The sequence below is a fragment of the Rattus norvegicus genome, chromosome 6 (genome assembly GCF_036323735.1).
Source record: "Rattus norvegicus strain BN/NHsdMcwi chromosome 6, GRCr8, whole genome shotgun sequence".
NCBI classification, from domain to species: domain Eukaryota; kingdom Metazoa; phylum Chordata; class Mammalia; order Rodentia; family Muridae; genus Rattus; species Rattus norvegicus.
The window spans coordinates 20,175,913-20,199,763 of NC_086024.1; the positions used below are offsets into that span (position 1 = coordinate 20,175,913).

General features: G+C 44.3%; 1 protein-coding gene across 16 annotated transcripts in view; it reads left to right on the forward strand.

Moving 5' to 3' along the window:
• The window catches only part of Map4k3 (mitogen-activated protein kinase kinase kinase kinase 3), a 169,338-nt gene extending 146,667 nt beyond the window's left edge, over positions 1–22,671 (forward strand). For 11 of the 16 annotated variants that reach the window (XM_039111726.2, XM_039111728.2, XM_039111727.2 and 8 more), the window contains 11 exons: positions 2,658–2,718; positions 2,795–2,912; positions 5,632–5,690; positions 7,232–7,335; positions 11,661–11,832; positions 14,637–14,726; positions 16,159–16,227; positions 16,304–16,396; positions 18,189–18,259; positions 20,478–20,533; positions 21,249–22,671. In XM_039111726.2, coding sequence (XP_038967654.1) covers positions 2,658–2,718; positions 2,795–2,912; positions 5,632–5,690; positions 7,232–7,335; positions 11,661–11,832; positions 14,637–14,726; positions 16,159–16,227; positions 16,304–16,396; positions 18,189–18,259; positions 20,478–20,533; positions 21,249–21,336 — 981 coding nt within the window. In that variant the 3' untranslated portion in view covers positions 21,337–22,671. The remainder of the gene's footprint in view (positions 1–2,657; positions 2,719–2,794; positions 2,913–5,631; positions 5,691–7,231; positions 7,336–11,660; positions 11,833–14,636; positions 14,727–16,158; positions 16,228–16,303; positions 16,397–18,188; positions 18,260–20,477; positions 20,534–21,248) is intronic. The other 5 variants (XM_039111729.2, XM_063261504.1, XM_006239656.5 and 2 more) reach the window with 1 other exon arrangement.
• Positions 22,672–23,851: the final 1,180 nt, after the last annotated feature.

Consider the following 23,851-nt stretch of genomic DNA (forward strand, 5'->3'; position numbering starts at 1 on the left):
ATTGACACAGATACATGATGCTCAAAAACCTAACATGTTAATTAATAAAGTATTTTTTTAAGGTGCGGCTTGGGTTAAGATCACTTGCTGATGTCGCTGAGGGCCTGGGATTGGTTCAAGCACACTCACGGTGGCTCACAGTCATCTGTAACTCCAGTTCCATGGAAAACAGAGCCTTCTTCTGGCCTCGCCAGGCACCAGGCTTACAAGCGACATACATACCTCCATGCAGGCAGATTCTAATGCACGTATAATTTCTAAATAATTTAAACAAAAGGATTGTTGCCACTTTCCATCCATGTTCAGTCCACAGATTGAACCCACATAGAGGTGAAAGGAGAGGACTCACTTCACAAAGGTGTCCTCGGGCGTCCATGGGATGTGTACCATATACATGCACCTCCCACACCCACACGCACACGCGCACACACACACACGTCAACTGTAATACAGCAAATGTATTGAAAAAGAAACAGATACAGAGACGGAAGCACTTTGACCAGGAGCACTAAACACTATGCAGGGCTGGTGATAGTGATGTTGATACTAATATCGAAGGCCTGTGTAAGTTAATGTGAAGTCAGGCGCCTTCGCTGGCAGAGCTCTTGTATAGCATGTTCAGGGCCTTGGGTTCAAACCTCAGTATTGCCAAAAAAGGATGCTGGGCCACACACAGTGCTTACACACGCTGTCCTCTCCTCAGTGTCTCTGAGGGGCACAAGCTACTTACACTTTTCTTAAGAGGGTACGTGACCAAACTCCCAAGGCTTTGCACAACCTAGGCAGGGTTATACCCTCAACTGAATTATATAACTGAGTTATACCCTCAACGCCCCTCAACTTTTTAATTTTTCAAAACTTTTATGAGCATGGGTGTCTTTCCTGTGTGTGTATCTGTGCACTGTGGGTGCCTAGTACCACAGAGGCTAGGAAAGGGTGTCGGATCCCCTGAAGTGGAGTTACACATAGTTCTGAGCTGCCATGTAGGAGTTAAGAATCAAGCCCAGGTCCTCCTCAAGAAAGCCAGTGCTCCTAACCACTGAGTCACCTCCACACACCCACGTACTCCATCTTCCAGAGAAGAGTCCAATATATAAATTACATTTTATTAAAAACGAAGTAAGAAGAAAACAACAAAAAATACAAAAGTAAGTTAACTGAAGTCACATAGTACTCAAGAAAGTACAGACCTGGGCAAAACATTGACTGTGTCCTTCGTAACTGGTGCGTTCTTCTATAACTGAATATGTTACCCAGAACCTAACTTACTAAAGGAAGCATGGATGATCTAAAAACTTTTAGTATTTTTTAAGGTGGTTAAAAAGCAAATCTAAAATGAAATCCAACACTTGCCTAAAACTAACCGTAAGTGCAAGCCAGCCCTGTGCTGAACACATGAAAGGCTTCTGTGCTGCACTCCCTTTATGAGTGTTGACAGTCACAAAACACATGTCCCATGTACGACACCAACAAAGTACTGTTTGTGCTCGCATTAGATTACCCAGGTCGGCACTGGTGCCAGCCTCCTGCTGCTGCCACCCCACTTTGGTTACAGCTTTTTAATGGAAAGCAGAAAGAAGCAGATATGTGTTGAAATCTGAATCTAAGAGACAGTTCAGGGCCCGTGATTGTTAGTGGTTCATGAGTGTGCATACCAGATAAGGGGACTGCGAGCCTTCCGCTTTATTTTATTTGAGTTTATTGATGAGGATTTTTACTTTGTTTCTCCCTTCTATTATTGCATTTCATTATGACTTGCTGTGTTAATAAAGTAGTCTCCTTAGAGTCTCACCTGTTTCATCACCTCTCCGTTCTTCCTATTCCCTACCCTCATCCCAGTCCATTTTGGAAAGACCCATAGGAATTAGCAGAACAAGCCCTCAAACAAGCTGGTGTGCCCTGGCGGCTCTCAGAGTTGCCAGCTGTGCAATGTTTGGCCCACATTCAGAACTGCTCTGCTGGGTGTGAGTGAGGCCTGGAAACTGGCATTTCTAACACAGGCCTGGGTGCTGCTGCTGCTGCTGCTGCTGCTGCTGCTGCTGCTGCTGCTGCTGCTGCTGCTGCTGCTGGCAGCCCTGGGGCCACCATGCCGAGCACTGGTGCTTATTGTGACTGTCTCCATCCGAGCTGCTATTTTCTGTCCTTAAAGTACATTGATTTGCTCCCCTTTGCCCCAGTACTCAAACATCAGGCTTCCTGAGCTGTTCCACACCGCATGGACAGATGGGTTCCTATGTTTCCTCTCAACTTCCACGTGCCTTCACATGCCTCAGCATTTGCAGTTTGAAAGTCTTCATCATGGCCCCCTCTCAGCCTTTCTCCTGTGCAGACCTAGTTGTCAGTGTCCCTTGTTCTTCTTTTTGTCTTACATCATATATGCGCATGTACTTGATAAGTACATTTCAGGAGTGCATAGGAAGACTTAATCATTTAACCCCAGGGCCAAAATAAAGGAGTGGATGTTATTGAAAATGTTTTGATTCTCTTTGGAGTTATATGGTTCCTCCTTACATGATGACGAGTTAATTGTGCTTATAATCAAACTCAGACCATGTTGGAATGGGCTTCTTTTGATGTAGTTGTGAACTGGCCTCTTGACATGCAGCTTAGTTCCTGTGTGCTTCTCTGTGTAACTGTAACTTTCTGTGTTTCCGTAGCTGTTCCCCCGCAGGTGTACGTGGTTGTATGTAATGAACAACTGCTTACTGTCCGTATCCGGTAAGTCTGGCTTCCATGCGCCCTAGCGAACCTTGTTGCCTGTGACTGCTCTCATGTGGTGCTCATCTCTTCACAGGCAAAGCCTCTCAGCTTTATTCCCACAATTTACCAGGGCTTTTCGATTATGCAAGACAGATGCAGAAGTTACCTGTAGCCATCCCAGCACACAAGCTCCCGGATCGAATACTGCCCAGGTAACTTGTGTGTCTGTCCTTAGAGGTCACGTGCTTACACAGGAGCTCTTATTCAGGAGAAAGGGAGGGTGGACTGATGGAAAGTCTTCATGGTGCAGTGTATTCTATCTAACAAGACTTATTCGTCATACTTTTGTTCTGAAATTGTCATAATCTGTGCTTTCTGATACATAAACATTTTCTTCCTCAATTTTTGTTTCTATCTTTTCTGCAAAACTAAAACTAATTTTTCATGTAATTATACATTACATATACTGCCTTTGCTCTTAAAATGCTTTGTCAATTTACATAAAGTGAACTTTTTCAAAGCACAGTTTCTAAGCCATTTGAATTAATTTTTTTTCATTGGGAGATAATTAGAGGTGAGGAGTTTGCTTTTTTACTCTCGGCATTTTTAATCATGCTGAGCTCTCTTATTTATTGTCCTATTGGTCCGCATCTGCTGACTAAACAGCCTATTAAGTCAAACTCTACTATACCCAGTCGTCCCTCTTAAGACTGGCTGTAAAGTCAATGCTGAGAACCCTGAGCTTTCAGATCCATGAGGATCTGCTGTTACCTGCTAGGTCTACAGCACAGTAGGATTGAGCCCTTTGTGCACAGATGTCTTTGGAAGGTTTTTTTTTCATTTGTGTATGCACAAACGTGTGCGCGTGTGTGTGTGTGTGTGTGTGTGTGTGTGTGTGTGTGTGTAACCACAGAAGCATTGGATCCCCAGAACTGGACTTGCAGATGGTTGTGAGCTGTCCAACACCGCTGATGGAACTGAACTTAGGTCCTCTACAAGAGCAGGAAGTGCTGTTGACAGCTGAGCTTTCTCCAATCCTAATAAAGTTTTTTTTAAATAGCTTTCTGATGAAAGTCATTTAAAAACTTAAGCTTTTCTGTCTTAAAGTCGATATATCAATTTTAATTAGTGTTTTCATAATTGCTCAGGATAGTGATTGGGGACTCCAGGTTCTATGGTAATAGCTGTATTTGTAATTAAGGTTGTTGTCCCTAGTTGTCATTTGCTACCACTGTGTGCTTCTGTTTGTCTGCCTACCTATTCATCCTTTCCATTCTGACTTTGTAACTTAATAATCCAAACTGTGTGTGGACATAAAAACTACTACCAAGTGTGTGTCTAAGAAACTCATGTAACTTGCCCCCACAGACCAGACAGAACCACAACGCACATAGACTGTAAAGAGGCTTTGTGTTGGGGGCCTAACAGACGGCTTAGTGGTTAAGAGCACTGGCTGCTGTTCCAGAGGATTCAGGGTCTCTTGAGGGCACCTCATGGGGGATCACAACCATCTGTGTGAATCCAGAGGGTCACCAGTACCAGATCACTGGAGACTTGGTGATGCAAGGCATACATGCAGGCAAAAGTCACACGGCCTAATATTTTACAGGTGTGTGTTCTGCTGTAGTCATATCGCCCACAGGCCATGTTTTAGAGGCTTTTTGCTTGTTTCCTTTTCCCAGTTTTTACTGACTGTACATGAAGAGTCTCCAAGAATAGATGAGACACAGGTGAATAAGATATTGCCTCTTCCTTTAAGAGGTTTCCATGGTGGAAGATTTTACCCCTTTGTGTGTATTTTACCCCTAAATTACCATTTTGGGCATTTTGTTACACATGTTAGAAATGCACCACAGTGTTCCAAGACATCTGCTGGATATCTTGCCAGAAGCAAACATTCCAATTCCGTGGTGGCCCAGACCAGCCAGCCCACAGTCCATTACACTTAAATCTACACACGACAGAACACACAACACAATAACCTTAGATCCAATTGATAGGATATAATTGCTCACCTAAACATACAAAGCCTGGTACCATCCATCCTTTAAGAACATTAATAACAACTGTAAATACACAGAGCGGAGTCTTAACGTCACCTGCCATGGCCTCTCTCTCTCTCCCTCCTGTCTCTTCTTCCTTTCCGTTCCAGTCTCCTCCTCTTCCTTCAAACTTTTCTCCCGCCCATCCTTCCTTCTTGCCCAATGACAGGCCTCCGTCTGTCTTGTACCTGCCTCACCCATGACATCATCCCACGTATTTTTATTTATGTGTGTTCTGTGTGTGCCTGTGTGGGTATTTGCACCTGAATGCAGGTAGCTGCAGAGGCCAGAAGAGGGCGTCACACCCTCTGGAAGAGCAGCACACATTCTTAATTGCTGGGCAGCAACCAACAAGACAGCCCCTCGAAGCTGAAGCCATCACATGTGTTGAAAGACCCTCTCCCGGCTCCCAGTCTCTCTTCCTTTTTGTCACTGGTCCTCTCTGGTAAACCAGAGTTACTGATGCAGCTCACTGAATGCTGTCTGTAACCTGACAGACTAGATGTACGATGAAGACTGCCACTGCTTAAGTGTATGTTTTATGTAGTTTACTGGTTCTGCATTTAAAAAAGAAATCCCAAGGTCATATTCTTCTGAATTCAAAATACTTCACAGTTCTGTTTTGTTTTTAACTAAAAATTTATTCCATTTGGAATTGATGGGGACCAAAAAAGCAATCCAGTATATTTTAACTTTTTATATTTGTGTGTGTGTCCTTCGGGCTTGGTAGTATATGGGCCATTTGGCCGCCCCCATATTCTTTCTTTAATATGGACTTAACAGCACTAACTTCTCGCTCATGCTTTCCCCACTGGTGTGTAAGAGCGTTCATCTTTGCAGTGGACACTTTGCTTGCCTGTGTCTTATATTCTTCTCCATTCACATTTAGGAAATTTGCTGTATCAGCAAAGATTCCTGAAACCAAGTGGTGTCAGAAGTGCTGCGTGGGTAAGTAGACTCCAGTGCCGTGTGGCTTTCCTGCATGGCGGAGTGTAAGGGAGCCTGTGAGGCTTGCAGTCTATAGGGGATAGGTGATGACGATGATAAATGGAACAGTGGGGTAACTCATCGCAGGAAATAAGCGTATCACATTGTCTGTGAGCAGCTCCTTACAGTCACGCCTCTGCCTTGAGTGCTCCCGGGGCTGCTCTTGCTCTCTCGGCCTGCACCCTCAGGCCTGCAGTTGTGAACCGTGTATTCACGATATTAATGCTCTAATGACAGAGGGCCTCTGTGCACAGGCCTCTCGACTGTATTTCTCCCGTCTTTATAACTGTTTACACCTAACTACAACAAAGCGCAAAGTGGTGTTCCCTTGACTCACTGCTGTTGTCAGAGGGAAGTGAGCGAGCTCACGGTCAGGACACTGCCGGTGTGGAAGGACGCTAAGCACAGGCAGCTGAGCCGCTGAAGAGTTAACCGAGGAGCTGGAGAGCACTGCGTGCGGAGCCACATAAACGTGCAGGGGATAAATCCCAGCACTACAAGTTAAACGCTTGCTCGTCGCTGGGTGCAGGCTGGATGCAGGTAGCAGAGAGATGGCCAGTGCATCTGAGCGTACAGATCGGGTTCTAATGCTGAAGGCTACTGTGGCCAAGAAGGGACTCACTATACCACCAAGAGCAAACAGCTGTACACGAGCGGTGCAGAGACAGGAAGGGGAAGACTCAGAGGCTGAGGCTGGGCAGAGAGCTCAACAGAAATCAGAGCTGCTGGCCCCGACAGACAGGTGACAGGGCTGCTGTGGCCTTGCTGCCCTGAGAACTGGTCCTGTGTGAGGAAAGAGACATCGGGGCTTCCTTGACCCTGCTTCACCACCTGGGCTTTTCTGTTGGCTTTGCCTGAGTCATACTGTCCCTCACTGCCTCTGCTTTTTAACTTTAGAATCTAGGTGAAGTTAAGGATCTTATTATTGTCCTCTATATGGCTTTCAAGAACCTCCTTATTTCTATGTATTTACATTATATCTTAAATGTAAGAAAAGCTCAAATTGAGGCAATTCGATCTTATTATTTTCAAGTGTGTGTTATTGATTAGTGCCTATAATGTTTTCTAGTGATCCTAAAAGGGATATAGTTGAAAGGAGATAAGTAAATACTTATTCTTAGAAGCCAGGCATTATAGCCTCTGTACATTATTGTCAAAAGCGCCTTGCGAACAACTTGAGTGTATACTGTGTCATTCGACGTCTTCTCACCAGAGTCACTTTCCTCAGGATGGCACAGCCTCAGCTACCTTCACTGCCACTGTACACGTGACACCTGATGGTGGCCAGCAGTTGCATGTGTGCACTGAAACAAAAACCTTTAAGTGCTAGGCACCTCTCACTATTCTCTAAAACAATCTTTCTCGTTCCCTCTAATATCCAAGTATTAAGAAATGGTAGCCTGCTTTCGTTTTTTTGTAATCTCTATTTTTGGAACATAAAACTATTATTGTAAGGATTTTATATACTGAGAAAACTGATGTTTACTCTTTTGCCTTTTCAGTGAGAAATCCTTACACGGGCCATAAGTACCTGTGCGGAGCACTTCAGACTAGCATTGTTCTATTAGAATGGGTTGAGCCAATGCAGAAGTTTATGTTAATTAAGGTAAGCATTCATGACTTCTACAGTGCACACCCTGTGTTAGCCTTGCTTGTCTTTTAGAGAAGACTTTAGTTCAGCTACTTCTCAGGTGTGTGGTAGGCTGTGAAAGCTGCATGGTGGCCCCATAGAGGTTCTGAAGGAAACCAGGGAGGTCGCGTAGGGTAGGCTAGTGAAAGACAGGAGCGAGGTCCCAGGCCTTCCAATGGCCTTAGGGGAACTGTTTAAGTCTCTCTAGGATCTTTGACTAATACTCATCTTCAGAATATTTTCAAGGAGGATCTAGGTATGATTTTGTGTTCTTGTAATCCTAGCACTTGAAATGAAGGCAAAAGGATCAAGAGTTCAAGGCCCATCTAGAATATGTGAGACCCCTACTCAAAAATATTCCGAAGCCTAGGGAAAGGAGCCTTGTTAATATCCTGTAGAGTGCAGCCTACTTATGGCAAAATTAGCTTTTTCTCAGCCTCTCCTTTATCTTGCCTAGTGTGGAAACGTGTGTCTTTCCCTGGGTGGAGCAGGAGTATCTGTCTATACAGTTGAGTTTTCCACAGTCTCCTCCTGCCTTTCTTCCTTATTCTACTTGAACTCTACCCTTACTCTTGACCTCTATAAAGGGAAAAATACTTCTGTGGTGTCAGCCACACACATGAAGAGGATGGTTGAGTTTTAGCATGAGTAAACTCCAGTGTCAGTTTCTGTTCTCTTAGACCATTTCTTCTTATCTTTGAGCCAGAAAGATCAGGAGTGTGCGGGGTCTGGGGATGTGGTTCAGCGAGTAAGAGTGCTTGCTGTTCAGGCATGAGGCCCTGAGTTTGGGACACCCTGCCCCCCAGTAAAAGCAGGACATGACCATGTGTACTTGTGTCCCCAGCCTTGGGAGAGGGTCAGAGGACCTTTGGGGCTGATCCTAGCAGAGGAGCACACACACACACACACACACACACACACACACACACACACACACACATGCAAGAGGGACTGTGTGCTCCTAGATGCAGTAATGGCACTGGCAGTCCCTCTGAGGCTTCTCTTTCCTAAGTGGATGACACTGGAGAGTTTGACCTGACTGACTGGTGAGGCCTGTGGTCAGCTCTAGGACAGGAGTCAGTACACAGCCTGCTCTTCTCCAGGAGTGTCTTACACCCTTAGCTGACATTTCTTGAATGTCCCTTTCTGTATGTGCTTCATGACTTCTGTGCACTGTTATTTGTGAATTTGAATCTATTTAGTTTTCTTGGTGCTTCTGTGACCGTTAGGTGCATTCAAATATTTTCTTTTGCTTTCTGTATTCTTCTGTCCTCTTGGTAGCATGTTAGAGTGTTTGCATTGTTAGGCTACATTTTTATCATAAACAAGATTAAATTAAAGATCTCCCCAGCAACACTATGTTGTTACTCTAAAGACGACTCGGTGCTGTTTGCTACAGTAAGTCAGATGTGAGGGCCACTCGCAGTCACCAAGAACATGTGGGTGCCTGAGTCAGGAGCCCCTGCTGCTAGCGACTTGTGACTTAGCCTAATCATTACAGGAAGCCAGATGCCCAGAGTCAAAACCTGTAGGCTTCTTACATGCTCAGAAAAAAATAAAGACCCACACATATCATTCTGCCTACTTCATTAATCTTAACCACATCTGAAAGAGCCTTTAAGTTCTTTCAATTGCCTGATCATAAATATGGAAGGCTGAGCTGAAGATGGCTCAGCCATTAAGAGCTCCATGGGCCCCAACACCTCTGCCTCCTCGGGCACCTGTGGTCACATTCATACATTCATACATGGTAGGTTAGGGTCTGAAGAGATGGATCAGTGGTCAAGAGCACTGGTTATTCTTTCAGAGGACCCATATTCAATTCCCAGCACCTATAGCCATCTAAAATACTCAGGGTTCTCTACAATTACAGAACTTATGGAATGTCTCTCAATATTGGGAGAATTTATTGTGATGACTTACAATTGTAGCCCAACTAACCCAATAATGGGCAGCTGTGGATGGAAGTCCAAGGATCCAGTAGTTGCTAGTCCCACGAGGCAGTAGTTTCAGCTGGGCTTCTATAGAAATAAGTTCCAACAGATGAATCTTTCTTCTTCCAGTGTCCTTATGTAGACCTCCAGTGGAAGGTGTGGCCCAGATTAAAGATGTGTACCCACCATGACTGGATCTGGGACTTCCTTTGTCCCAGGCTGACCTTGAACTCAGAGATCTCCTTGCCTTAGTCTCCTGGGATTAAAGGTGTGTACTACCTTGCCTGGGCCTCAGCTTTTCATGGCTACTATGCCTCAACATCTCCATGCCAAGATCCAGGTCAGAAACCTGTGTCTTCCAGCCTCAAGACCTGGATCACACATGTGCCCTCCAATTCTGGATTGTAGTTCTCTCCAGATGTAGTCAAGTTGACACCCAGGAACAGCCACCACACCATCTATAACTTCAGCTCTAGATCTGACCCTCTAGAGCCCACTCTTCTGGGCTTTCCTGGCACCAGGCATGCATTTAGTACACACATGAATGTGCAGGCAAAATGCCCATACACATAAAATTATGTTTTTAAAACTGTTTAAGAAATGACAGGTTTGACCAAGCATAGTGATGCCTGTCTACATCATTCCAGCACTTGGGAGGCTGAGTGGGTGAGTCACCAGTTCAGGGCTAGCCTCGGCTACATGGAGAGTCTAAAGGAAGTCTGAGCACCTTAGCAAGATCATGGGGAAGAGAAAGAGGTTTTACTTAAAATCTGCCCTAAGCAAATGGTGAGTTCCTAGAGAGATGCAGTAGGGAGCTGTGTGTCTGGGACAGAAGCAGTCCAGTATCCCTGGGGAGAGCTCACAGGTGGCTGGTGTGCCAGGTGTATGCAGAGCTGTGCCTTCGAGCCACCAAGGTCTTTGTGACTTCAAACTAGTCATTTGACTTGCAAACCCCTTTCACCTGTTTTCCTTGGCATGGATGAGTTGCCAGATTACAAAGCAAATCCTATTTAATTGCTAAGTACTAATTAATTAAGTACTAGCTGTAACCATTTGGAATATAGTTAAAATGCAACCTACTTATAAAAACAACAAAATACAAACTTGAAAGAATGTGTTTAAATGAAAGAGCTTAAGGGTTGGGGATTTAGCTCAGTGGTAGAGCACTTGCCTAGGAAGTGCAAGGCCCTGGATTCGATCCCCAGCTCCGAAAAAAAGAACAAAAAAAAAAAAAAGAAAAAGAAAAAGAAAGAGCTAAAGTATGTGTAAGTCCAGTCCTTTACCTTCTACTGCAGTGTGAGAGCTGATCCTAGGGTCACAGTAGGAAGTCGGGTCAGAAAGCATGATTCAGTGTGCGGTCGTCTCCTCGTGTGCAGTGTCCTATTCAGTGGCTGGGTAGGGCCTTTGTTCCCTTTGCTCGCTCTTGATTTTCTGTTCCGTGTGTTCTGATTTTTATCCCAGTGACTGCTGACAGCCAGTTGGATGTTTCTGAGTTCTCACTTTGACGTAGTCTCCCGTGAATGCCCACCCTCATCCTGTAGATTACCTCAGGTGTGGCTGAGCCGTGAGGAGCGCATAGGTTCAACACTGGAGACAGCAAGTGAGCCAGAGTGGCTGTCCTGATGTCTGTCCCCACCACCCCTTACTGGGCTCTCAGGCCTCTCTACCTCAGCCATTCTGGTGGACATGGGGAAACTTTGTTTCATTCCTGGTTATTAATGAAGTTCGTGGTTTCTATTTCCAGATCTCTAAACTGGGAATGTTTTTGTTTTCTTTATAGCAACATGAAAAATAATTTAGTTATATGAAAAAGTGGCATTGTATCAAAGTTACCGTGTTGATGAGATCCCTTGAGCTAGGAGGCAGATTTCTTGTTCAGTGCGTGCTGACTGACGTTGCTTGTCTTTCCTCCGTGTTTGCTCATTTGGTAAGGAAAGCCAACGAGTATAACTGAAGATCTGAGATGGGAGGCTGCTACAGGAGCCGGGTGACACGGGGCCATCACTCAGCTCCTGAACTTGTCTAGCTCTCAAGAGACAAGACTAGCAAGAGTTCTTCCAAGTACTAATATCCAAAAATTGTGTAATGTTAATGTAACATTACATTTTTTTTTTTTTGGTTCTTTTTTTCGGAGCTGGGGACCGAACCCAGGGCCTTGTGCTTCCTAGGTAAGCGATCTACCACTGAGCTAAATCCCCAGCCCTGTTAATGTAACATTAATAAAGATACTTTACTTCAGGTTTATGTGCACGCTCTATGTTCCTGGAGCAGAAGGTTCTTCTGCGTCTGGGGAGGTTCCGGCCTCCCTGCTGCTCCCGCTGGGTGATGTGGCCTTGGTCCCTCTGCTCAGCATGTTTGTCTCTCCAGCACATAGAGTTTCCAATGCCGTGTCCGCTCCGGATGTTCGAGATGCTGGTGGTGCCAGAGCAGGAGTACCCTCTGGTCTGTGTTGGCGTCAGTAGAGGGCGAGACTTCAACCAAGTGGTGCGATTTGAGACCGTCAATCCAAATTCTACCTCGTCATGGTTCACAGAGTCAGGTTTGTGATCATTCTGTCATTGTCAACACAGTGCCAATGGCTGTCGTAAAGGCAGTGAGTGTTCTAAATATCCCAGCAAGAAAAGCCAGTCTTACATGACTATACCGGTAAACTGGGAGAAGGAATAACATGCTATAAAATGTAGTTAGTGTGCCTAACACATTTAAAACAATTGATTGGAAAACATGTCTATAGAGTGTGCATACACTCTTTAGATGGAAATAAATTGGTGTGTGAATCTGTTATGGGTCTTGGTTATTTATATATTATTGTGATCAAAATACATACAGGGACAACTAAAGAAATATTTATTTTGGCTCATGGTTTCAAAACCTTTCAGCCATCATGGCAGAGAAGGGCTCCTGGAGTAGAGCAGTTCCTGGCACTGGGAGCACGTGGTGAGCCCCACTGAGGTTGTGTCAACCAGAAGCAGGAGCCAAGCTGTTACGTTCAGAGCCCGGCCCTGTTGGTGACTTTCATCAGGGAGTCCCCTGCTTCCTAAGGGTCCCACGGCCTCTCACAATAGTCCCACCAGCCAGGAGGAGCAGAAAGGGGACATGAGGGGCCAGCGAGAATGCTCAGTGGGCAGAGGTGCCTGACAACCAGAATTATCCCAGAGATCCATGGCAGACACTGGCTCCTGCAAGTTGTCCTCTGGCCTCCACACCACACTGTAACTCTCATGCACACAGATAAGTAAATAAATTTTAAAATGTCAGGTAACAAGTTTAAGACATGAGTCTATTGAAGAGTTCAGATCCAGACCATAGCCATACATGTTTATTAAATACCTTTCCTAGGAAAACATGCCTTATAATAAAATAAGGAGCTACCAGCGTGGTCCTCGTTTTTGAGGACTGTGTTACTCAAGGTCACACACTCTAGGTAGCTGTTTCTCTCAAAGGCCACAACATGCGTCAGTAAGCTTTGGTTCTGTGGGCCGCTGGTGTGGCTGGGGACTAGAGTCATACTGCAGAGTGCACACAGAGCTGTGGCTGGGGCTGCAGAGACGACACAGCCCTGAGGAACACACGCTACTCTTGCATTCTGTCTCCTAGCACCCACGTTAGGCAGCTCACAACTCCTTGTAACTCCAGTTCCAAGAGCCCAGTGCTTTCTTCTGGCCTCCAAGGGAACCTGCATTCATTTATACAAAGCCCCATGCATAGATGCATAATTAAAAATAAAATATTAAAAAGCACACAGAGAGAGAGAGAGAGAGAGAGAGAGAGAGAGAGAGAGAGAGAGACCAGGAGTTCAGTCCCAAGCACTCTCTCTTCCTCTCTTAAAATTCAGAAATCACACTCATTTCTAGTAATTTTACCTGGAAAAAGCTATATTAATATGACCATCCGAGTCATAGTTTTCAAAACCCAAGTAATAGTTTAATACATGAGCAAATATTCTTAACATTTTGATAGTGTTTTCCATTTCTTTTGTCCTTATTTTTAGGGTTTTAGAAAACTCAGTTGTTTGGTGCTACTATTCATAGGAAGAGCAAATCTTACTGAAATCATATTACTGAGGGAACATTTACAGGGACCAGATATGGTGGTGCACACCAAGAGTCCCACCACTTCAGAGGCAGAGGCAGAAAGAAGGGATTCCAGAGCTAGCCTAGGCTACTTCACAAGGACCTTGTCTCGATTAAAAAAAAAAAACATAGACATTTTACAACACTGGTATTTTCAAGCATTTAAATATAATTTTAAGTGGTATAGATTTAAACTTTTACGTATTGTTTAGCTCCAGTTGCCCTGTCTATATCATCAGTTAATTCTACCATTTTAGTCTCTGTTTAGTACGGATGTCGATATACATGGTCACTGCTGAGTATTTAGTGCAGGCCAGTGCTTCCCAAATGTGAGCTTTCAGAGAGCATTCCTAGGCTCCAGACCCAGAGTGCTTGCTTTGGCTGGCCTGCAGTCAGTGCTGGTGATGTTGAAACGAGACACCATGCTTTAAGAGCTTATGTGTTAGGGTGGAGAGATGGCTCAGTGGTTAGGAACACTGGCTGTTCTTCCAGAGGTTCTGAGTTCAGTTCCCAGCAGCCACATGGCAGCTCATTCCAGTAACTCCAGTTCCAGGGCCCTTATGGCTTCTAAGAGCCTCCTCAGGTACCAGGCAGGTAGGTGATGCACAGATATACAGACCTACATGCAGGCAAAACACCCACAATACTTAAACACGAGTTTTCTTTCAGTTCACGTGCACACAAATCTCAGACTGATAGAAAAGGTGCCTTCAGAGGGAGGTCAGCATAGACCATGAGTACAGGTATGTTCTGTAGTTGGTACTCTAATACTCAATATCTTTAACAAAACCTTTAAGTGATTTAAAGTTAAGATACGTATGTGAGTTAATTACTATTCCTAAAGTATTTGTGAGAATTTTTAAATAATTCTTACATGGGCTGGGGATTTAGCTCAGTGGTAGAGCGCTTACCTAGGAAGCGCAAGACCCTGGGTTCGGTCCCCAGCTCCGAAAAAAATAATAATAATAATAATAATAATTCTTACATAATTTATCTCTCATATTAAATGTATGTTGTCAAGTTGGTGTACAGGAACTTCCTTTGACAGCTAACCCTAATCACCTTACAAGTGTTGGGTCCAAATAGTCTTTTTATAGAAATTTGATTATACTTTGAAACTTGTATTGTACTGTAGCAAAATAATTTTGTGGTAAATAGATCAAATTGAACTCTCACTTAAAAAACATGAGCTTTCAATATCTTTAGTTTTTAAACAACTTATTGATGGTGAAAAGCCCCTTTTACTTTTTTCTCTTTAAAAATACTGTAGAGCCAAGTGTGGTGGTACACACCTGTAATCCCAGCACTTCGGAAGTGGTGGCAGGAAGAGCAGGAGTTCGACACCAGTCTGAGCTACATAGTGAGTTCGAGGCCAGCCTGGACTATATGAGACCTCTCCCCAAACAACGCACTCATATATGCGCATATATACGCGTGGACACCTATGGGATGTTCTGTTATGCAGTAGAGAATGCACACTTCATAGGGAAATGTGAAACAGTTTTCTAGCAAGACATGTTAGGCGGGAGTCTGTGGGAAGTGTGTGGAACTGTTCTTAGCAAAAGTAAGCAAAGGCTTGGTGGCTCACATGTGGAACCCCAGCACTCAGGAGGCGGAAGCAGGAAAGTTGTTGGAAGTGAAGGCCAGCCCAAGCAACATAATAAGTTCCGAGCCAGCCTGGACTAAAGAGTGATGCCAACCAGAGAATGGGTGGGGGTGGGGCTCAGAAGGAGGGAGACGGGGAGGGCTCAGAAGACAGGTCACATCTGCAGCCCAGGGTGTTAGCCACTGAATCCGAGCAGGTCTCTTCACAGACACTGCTGAAGGAAGGCGAGGTGAGCTCTTTGCAGTAGTATGGGGACTCTCTGGCTTTCTCAGAGTCTCACACTATCATCACTGTCTCCCGGTGAGACAGCTGGGGTCCACCTGCTGTCCATCCTGCTAACAGGAAAAGGTTGCTGGATGAGAAATAGTTTGCTATCAGTCTGTCTCAACAACGCCTTAATTCTCTGAAGTATTTTAAACACACTAATTGTTAAATGAAAGGACTCATTTCCTGACCAGGCCTTAAAACAGCTCCTTCCAAGAAACTTCACCCAGAAGTTTCACATGGTTTATCCAAAGGATTTCCATAAGTACAGAAATCTCTCTCTGAAGTCAGGAGATAAAGATACAGGGAATGATTTGCACGAGTTTGGATCCCTGGTACCCACGTGTTCTGCATCTTTGACCTTGTACTGGGGAACAGAGTCAGGGACTTGTTGGCCAGAAAATTCAGGTTCAGTGAGAGACCCTGTCTCAAAAAAATGGGAAAATGATGGAAGACAGCCAACGTTGACATCTGGCCTACACACAGAGCCAAGGCAAGTACACCATCCCACAGACACATGATGAGTTTCTGAAAAAATGTTTCAATATTTTAGCTTATGTTTAGTTAAAAAGTAATTTGTTTAACTCTCCAGTCCTTTCATTTAATACACACTGATCACATGATGTTCAAAGCACAGCCCAGATGGTCTGAGTTTAAAATCAGAAAGTGACCAGAACTGTACCTTACAAGGCAGGACTCCTGGTTTCAGATTAAATATAAACACTTTTCTCAGTAGCAGTAGAATTGAGGGGCCAGCTCTGCTGTCCACATCAGCACAGAACCCCAGTGTCCCAGTGCAGCTCTGCAAGAGATGTCCCCCCCATTCCCAGTGCAGCGGGCCACAGTTCTCTTCTGTTTAAGAAAGAATACATTGTAAGTATTGCAGATTTCTATAAGTGAACCAGCTGTGTTTGTGTTGTAGATACCCCGCAGACAAACGTCACCCATGTGACCCAGCTGGAGAGAGACACCATCCTCGTGTGCTTGGATTGTAAGTTTCTGTCTGTGGGTGTCTGCTGAAAAGATTTCTCTTCTCTTACTTTTGAGTGACTTCTGTTTTTCTCCAGGTTGTATAAAAATAGTGAATCTCCAAGGAAGATTGAAATCCAGCAGAAAATTATCTTCAGAGCTCACCTTCGATTTCCAGATAGAATCCATAGGTGAGTTGCCGTCCGTATTTCTCTGCATCATGAGCGTTTAAAATGGCTTGTGTGATGGTTACTGACGCTGTAAATGATTCTACTGTTAAGACCTTTTAGTTTGGACAGAGTAGCTGTGTTTCCTTCTTACGAATCCCTTGAGTGTGTGCAGTAGTCACATGCACTGTAAATGTTTCTGTCCTTCCCCCTGTGCTACTGCTGAATTTACACTTCCTCCACAATCCTAGAGAATCCACACAAGGGCTCTAAAGCGTGGCCCTCGGTGCTTCCTGCTGTGCTGTCACTGTCCCTGCCTGCTGTCAGGGAGTTTTGGCAGCAGGTCTTCAGCCAGAAGTAGTGGTGCATCCCTGTAGCCCCAGAGCTCAGGGTGCTGAGATAGGAAAACTGCGAGTTCATGGCCAGCCTGGGCAACATCACAAGTTCTAGTCTAGTCCAGCCTCAGAAACCTACATGACCCTGTGTCAGAAAAAGAAAGAAAAGTTCCTCGTTGCCATTTTCTCGTGAGAGTTGTGATTTCTGGCAGTGTCTTAGGGTTCACTGCTGTGAGGAGACACCACGATCGAGGCAGCTCTTTTAAAGGACAGCATTTAACTGGCTTACCGTTCAGAGATTTGGTCCACTGTCAGCATGGCAGGATGCAGGCAGACATAGCACTGGAGGAGCTGAGAGTCCTCCGCCTTGTTCCGAAGGCAAGCAGGAGAAGACTACTATCTTCCAGGCAGCTAGGAGAAGGGTCTCAAAGCCCACTCCCACAGTGACACACTTCCTCCAACAAGGCCACACCTCCTAACAGTGCCACTCCCTGGTCCAAGCTATTCAAACCACCACAGGCAGATCAGTAAAGTGCTGAGAAGTCAAAAGTGACAACGACTCGTGGGCTGGGGGAAATAAAGCCATGTGCACTTACATGCACAAGCGTTTGAGGGGCTTTTTATGTATTTTACCAGTGAGGTGGTTTTTTCATGTACATACATTGGCAGAGTAAGGCCAAGAGTGAACACAGAAACAGAAAAGCAAAATGGGACAGAAAGAAGGGCTAATGCAGAGCCACTTGTGAATGGGAACTCAGGGGTTGTGTGTCCCTGGGAAAAGGAGGCCAGCACTGTTTGTTTTCTGCGGGAAACAATCGGATTTCTTCCTCGCAGTGACACTATCAAAGATGTGAATACAAAACTGAAAGCTGCCTTATTCATGACTCTGCCTGTGTCCCACTGCTTTCCTAATGCCATGCCTTGGGAAATCGTGTGCAGGTTTTAGGAAATATGCACAGGAATGTCTTATGCCATCATTTATAGTAAGGAAAAGTAGAAATAGTTGTTCGTGTTATAAATGGATGACAGTTGGAAACTTCAGCATAAAGCTTACCTTGGCCGTGTGGAGCTAATCCGTGTAAACAGGTCTGAGAATGGTAATGCGGAAGTGAATGCAGCACTGTCTGAGAGGCAGGGGCAGCGAGGCCAGCGTTGAGGGTCCAGCTGCCTCTCTGTTTGGAGCAAAGGCAAATGTAGTATTTAATCTGTAATGGACGGAATGTGCCTGCGGCTTCTGTGCTGTTATCAGGGCTTCCGTGTGCTCGGACGGCTTGTTAGTCACTTTAAGAAAACAAATTTCAGTACGTTTCTCATATCAAAAAGATGAATGTGCCATGTATATGAAATTCATAAATTTAATATCAGTATGCAGTACTGAGGTTATCCATGGACCCATTGCTGTACGGGATAGGTGGGGATGACGGGACGCTTGCCACTGAACGTCCCTACTTAACAGTAACTGAGCTGTTCTTGTCTACTAGTTTGTCTACAAGACAGTGTGCTAGCTTTCTGGAAACACGGGATGCAAGGTAGAAGTTTTAGATCTAACGAGGTAAGTAATCTTTTGAAGTGTGTTCATTGTGAGGTCACATGAAGCCATGGTGACTTGTTCCTGTTGTCTTAATGGGAGGAGGCCCAGGCAGGAAGATCATTTGAACTCAAGAATTCAGGTCTGCCTCAGGCAACACAGCAACAGCAGAGTTGACTACACGGCGGCAACGTAGTGAAGCCTGTCTCCTTAAAAATGTTAAGTAGAAGACACGAAGTCTGTTTCAGGCAGTCCTTTCAACTCTCTAGAGTTCCCAGGTGACCCCGTAAGTGTGTCTGTGCTTAGAGTGTTGAGGCAGTGGTGAGGTGAGCACATGCTCTGTGCTCTGGAGCAGAGCCCTCAGCCTTCCTGGTGCTGCTGCACCCTTTACTACAGTTCTCTGCTGTGCTGACCCCAACCATAAAACTATTTCATTGCTACTTCATAACTGTAAGTTTACTGCTCTTCTGAATCATAATATAAATAACCGGGTTTCCAGTGGTCTTAAGCAGCCCCTGTGAAGGCACCCCACAGGTGAGAACTGCTATTCTTGAGCCTTCTCTCTCGTCTGTGAGCCAGCAGACTTCAACCTGTACCTCTCCTGCCTCCGTAACTCCCCTAAGACTCCAGACAGGAGCCTTTGACACTCCCAAAGCGTCGGCTGACTCCTCAGCTGCCCAGACCTGGGAGGCTTTGCACTTAACAACAGTGCTCCTGTTTGGCTGTCTTCATTCACGAGGCATGACTCTTGGCCCCTCTGTCTGAGCCCTTCCTGCTGCACAGAAATAACTTAGGTCTAAGATACACAGCTTACTTAATTCATCTCACCACTTCTGTTGGCGGGGCCTTAGCGTGAGCAAGAGGAATGGCTGACCTAAGATATCATTGACAGGTAAAACCATCACAGACTTCCCCAGGGTTCTTAAGCCGATCTCCGTAGCATCACTCGAGCAGGTTAAATAGAAAGGGGGCTCAGTAGCAGAAGGAAAGTGTTTGTCCAAAAGTTCCTCAGAGGCATTTCTCAAACTACACAGAGAGATATTTAATATCCTCATGAACTCCACGTCCTTCTAACTGACAAAGCCCTGCCTCCCCTGCATGTACAGGCCAGAGCCACCATTGCTGACATAAAGGAGTTTCCTTCACCAGTTCAGTTCCTTCAGAAGTGAAGGAACACTAGTGTTTCTAGAACAGCTCATTATAGGGTTTTGATGGAATAAATTTTATTTCAGCATCAAATTAAATGTTCTAGGTTTCAGCCTCACTATTGAAGGAGTTATTGCTAGAGGCATGCTTTGGACTATTTTGTGTTTTATAAGCCATCAGCATTGAGCTCCTCTCCCTTTCTGTGGCCTCAGTCTTTATTGCCAGGTGGTCAGTACTTGGTCACACTGATGCATTCTATCAGAAAGTGGTCGTGAGGAGAGCAGGGAAGGTGTGGGAAAGATGCTTGTTCGTCATGAGCACGTTAGACTTGCTTGTACTGACAGGAATGCTGGGAGGCTCACTCCTGCCCCAGGTATAGGAGCCAGAGCTGTTCCCACAGTGCACATCTCGTCTGAAATCCCAGCTAATAAATCCAAACTCTGCGCTGGCCTCTGAATGTTCCTGTCATCCACACAGCAACTGCTCAAGGCGTAAAGCCAGATGTGAGTGGCTGGATGGTGTCTGTGGTCTTGCCACTCACATTAATGTAGATGACAGGACACTTTGGATGAAAAAAAATGAATTTTGTGCTTTTCATTAAAATTTTTGCTGGAAGTTATAATCTATGAAGTATTTGAGGATTAATTCCAAGTTTGCCACATTTTCCCTGAGCTAACAAACTGATGTGATTACAAACTTAAAATACATAATAATGAGAAGACCCTTTCCATCCTACAAATTGTGGGAGTTCAGAGGGGGGCTGGGCGTTTGCTATATATAATATTGTCCATGAACTGTCCAAACAAAAGTTAGTATGTGGGGATGTTGGCCCGGAAACCGGGAAAGGGAATAACAATCGAAATGTAAATAAGAAATACTCAAGTTAATAAAGGAAAAAAAAGTATGTTTGGAGTCAGGCACGGATCCAGAGTTCAGATCTAGCCTGGGCTATCCAGCAAGATTCTGTCACAGAAGAGGGGAAGAATTTTTAAAAGATTTTCTATCTTTAATTCTGTCACAGAAGAGGGGAAGAATTTTTAAAAGATTTTCTATCTTTAATTTGAGTAATCTTAAAAATTATGTTTTAACTAAACAGGTAACACAAGAAATTTCAGATAACACAAGAATCTTCAGACTTCTTGGATCTGACAGGTATGAAGTTGGGCCTCGTGAACTGTCTAGTACTGAATGGGCTCCCAACCCGGTGTAAGGCTGCTTCCTTTTTTGGAAGAATTGAAATTCTGCGTGTTCAACACTATTAACTTGTTATTAACTACTGAAAACTAGTCTTCCAACTAGAACTAATGGCACCCTTAGTTCTGATGGTGCTGTTGCCTCAGTCCTACTGTTGGTAGCAACTTACAGCAGAAGGCAGGCATGCTGGATGTCAACAAACACGGCTCTGAGAGGTCCATGACAAATATTATTGTTGTTGTTGTTGTTGTTGTTATTATTATTATTATTATTATTTTATTCTGAATTATCCTTAGGTTTGAAAACTGCAACTGTTTTAGGATTAATAGGACTAGCACCCTCCCCTCCCTCCCCGGCCCCCTTTCCTCCTGTATATTACTGGTTTCTCCCCAACCCTTGCCCTTCACCCTCAGGCCCTAGAAGAACACTGATCTAGAGGTGGGCAGTGGGCACCTCCCAGACTGGAATCATAGTGACTGCAAATGGCTTCTGCCCATAAGAGCAGTGTTTAGAAAGGTGTTTAAAAGAGCCATGGTTGGTTGGTTGGCTGCTTGGTTGGTTGGTTGGTTGGTTGGTTGGTTGGTTGGTTGGTTGGTTGGTTGGTTGGTTTGGCTGGTGTTAGTTTTCATAAATAAATAACTTCGTTCTATTTTGTGTCTCTTATTACCTTTAGGGTTGTGGTTTTGGAAAGTAGACCAACTGACAACCCAACAGCAAATAGCAATTTATACATCCTGGCGGGCCACGAAAACAGCTACTGACACTGGTGTCGTGACAGTGACCTGTGGAGACAGGGGGCCACAGCCGCTGCAACCTTAGTGGATCCGCGAAGCTATGCGGGCGCTGCAGGAACCTGGCTCTGTTCCTTATAGTTTACTGTGGCGAGGCAGATGGGAGAAGGCTTTGTTTTAAGTGGTATGGATCTGTTTAGCATATTGAACACACAAGTGCTTCAGCCATTGTTATGTAATCTTTGTACATAGAAGCAGTATTTTTCTGTGAGACTTCATATTGCTGAAGGCATACACTAAGGATTGATGTAGATAATGTACTTTCATGAGATGTAAAAGTGTCTTATCTGTACAGATGTAAATGTGGATTAAAATGCAGCTGGGTTAATATTTTAAGAATTCTTAGTAAATTCTTGGGTGTGGTCATATTACAGAATGGGATGCTGGTAATGAAACAAGACATTTAACACTATCGTATTTTTATTATATGTAATTTAGTAATATGGACATAAATCTTGTAACTTTTAAAATGGTAACGAGCTGTAATCATTTTATAATCCTGTTTTTAATTTGAATGCACGTGCACTGGTGTTTCTCCTGCACAGAGTATTGCCACGTGATGTGCTGTCACAGAGAGGCTGTGACGCCAGCCGTGACTACGCATTTGGTCCTACAACATCTTTTCTACGTGTATTTGGATTGTTTTCTACGTGAAACAAAGCCGTTAACCACCTACTGTAGTAACTGATCTTTTCCTATCAAGCAGAATCGTGTGCGATAGCTTGTCTGTGCTTAGGACACACCTTTGCAAAACGTAAATCACAGAATGGCGGTACCGTGGTAGAACACTGCAGCTGTCGCCAGGGCGACAGTGTGCACAGGAGAGACTGGCACTGCTGAGGACTCCACACTAGACATTTCAGTCACACTGAAGAGCCGTCACATTCCACAGTGACATGGTCGCGTTTTTCATGGACTTTTACTTCTGTTGGCCTTATTTTATTATGACTTCCATATTTCTTTTTATTTAGAGTATTAATACATGGCCAAAATAATTTAGTTACTACCTCATACAGACATCATAATGGTTACTACAGATCACAGGAAGTTAGTTTGGTTAAAATCATTATTGATGGGTTTTTCCAATGGAGTGTATCTGTCTTACCAAGATCGATGGCAAGGTGTAGCGAAGCGCACGCCTCTGACTCTGGTATACGTTCATGTGTTCTTTATATTTTGATGTGAGTATGTATACACTAAGAACAAGCTAAATTGTGGTTTATGCTTCATTTATTTTAACTGATAATGGTTTTAAATACGTTCCTGATTGTACATACTGTAAAATAAACATGTTTTTTAACATGCTGCTGAGTACTTGCCTACCCTCTGGCTGAGTGTCATGGAAGGGAGTGCTTTGTGTTCAGTCAGGCCTGAGGTATCCAGTTCGCCCATAATCAGTATTTGATCAAATCTCATATTCCCACATCTTTTGTAGGCTCTTGAATTCTTGTCAGGAAAATCAAACACTCTTAGTGTTTTGGTTGAAGCAGGAGTTGGTAACTTATATCCTCGTCAGATCTACCCACCTCCTTCCTGTTTTTGTCAGTAAAGTTGTAAGAGAACACAGCACCACCTATGTATGACCTGTGTCTAAGGCTGTGCCCACACTTCAGCAACATTGCAGTGGCTTCACAACACACTGGCCTGAAAGCTCGAATGTCTACTGTCAGGCCCTTACAGAAAGTAGGCTGTGACAGCCAGGGATAGCACAACAAAGGAGTTCTGAGGGGCAGGGGCAGGAAATGGGAAAAACTGGCTGAGTAACAGGACACACTGCTTCTCCCACAGTCTGTTAGGGTGACCTTGGATCATTTCTTCCAGAGCCATGAGTGAGTCTAAGAATCGTAGCAATTGTGGGTATTACTTTCTCTAATAGGAATAATCAACATTAATTACTAATGACACTTTCTTTTAAATCCACTCAACATCACTAACTAGCCAAAAAACAAACTTGGAGGAAAGTCTTTAGGAAACCACATTCTGGGCTGGAGAGATGGCTCAGCGGTTAAGAGCACTGACTGCTCTTCCAGAGGTCCTGAGTTCAATTCCCAGCAACCACATGGTGGCTCACAACCATCTGTAATGAGATCCAATGCCCTCTTCTGTTGTGTCTGAAGACAGCTACAGTGTACTTATATATAATAAATAAAATAAATCTTTAAAAAAAAAAAAGGAAACCAGATTCTGCTCTTGGGGCAGTCGCTGCTCTTAAACCTCAGCTGATGCTTATTCCTCTTCCCAGTTCCTGTACGGTACATCTCAATGGTCGAGTTAAACTGCCAAGCACTTAGAAATACTGCCCCTCCCTAATGCACATAACTCATTGCTTATTAACCATAAGCTCTTAAAAGATATCTTTGAACTCAAACTCTTTAGGGAGTAAGGCCCACTAACCTTTGTCTTTACGAAGTATAAATTATTCTGATATCCACCACAGAGGAGGAACCACTGACAATAGATTACATTGAAGTCCACAGACCACTGG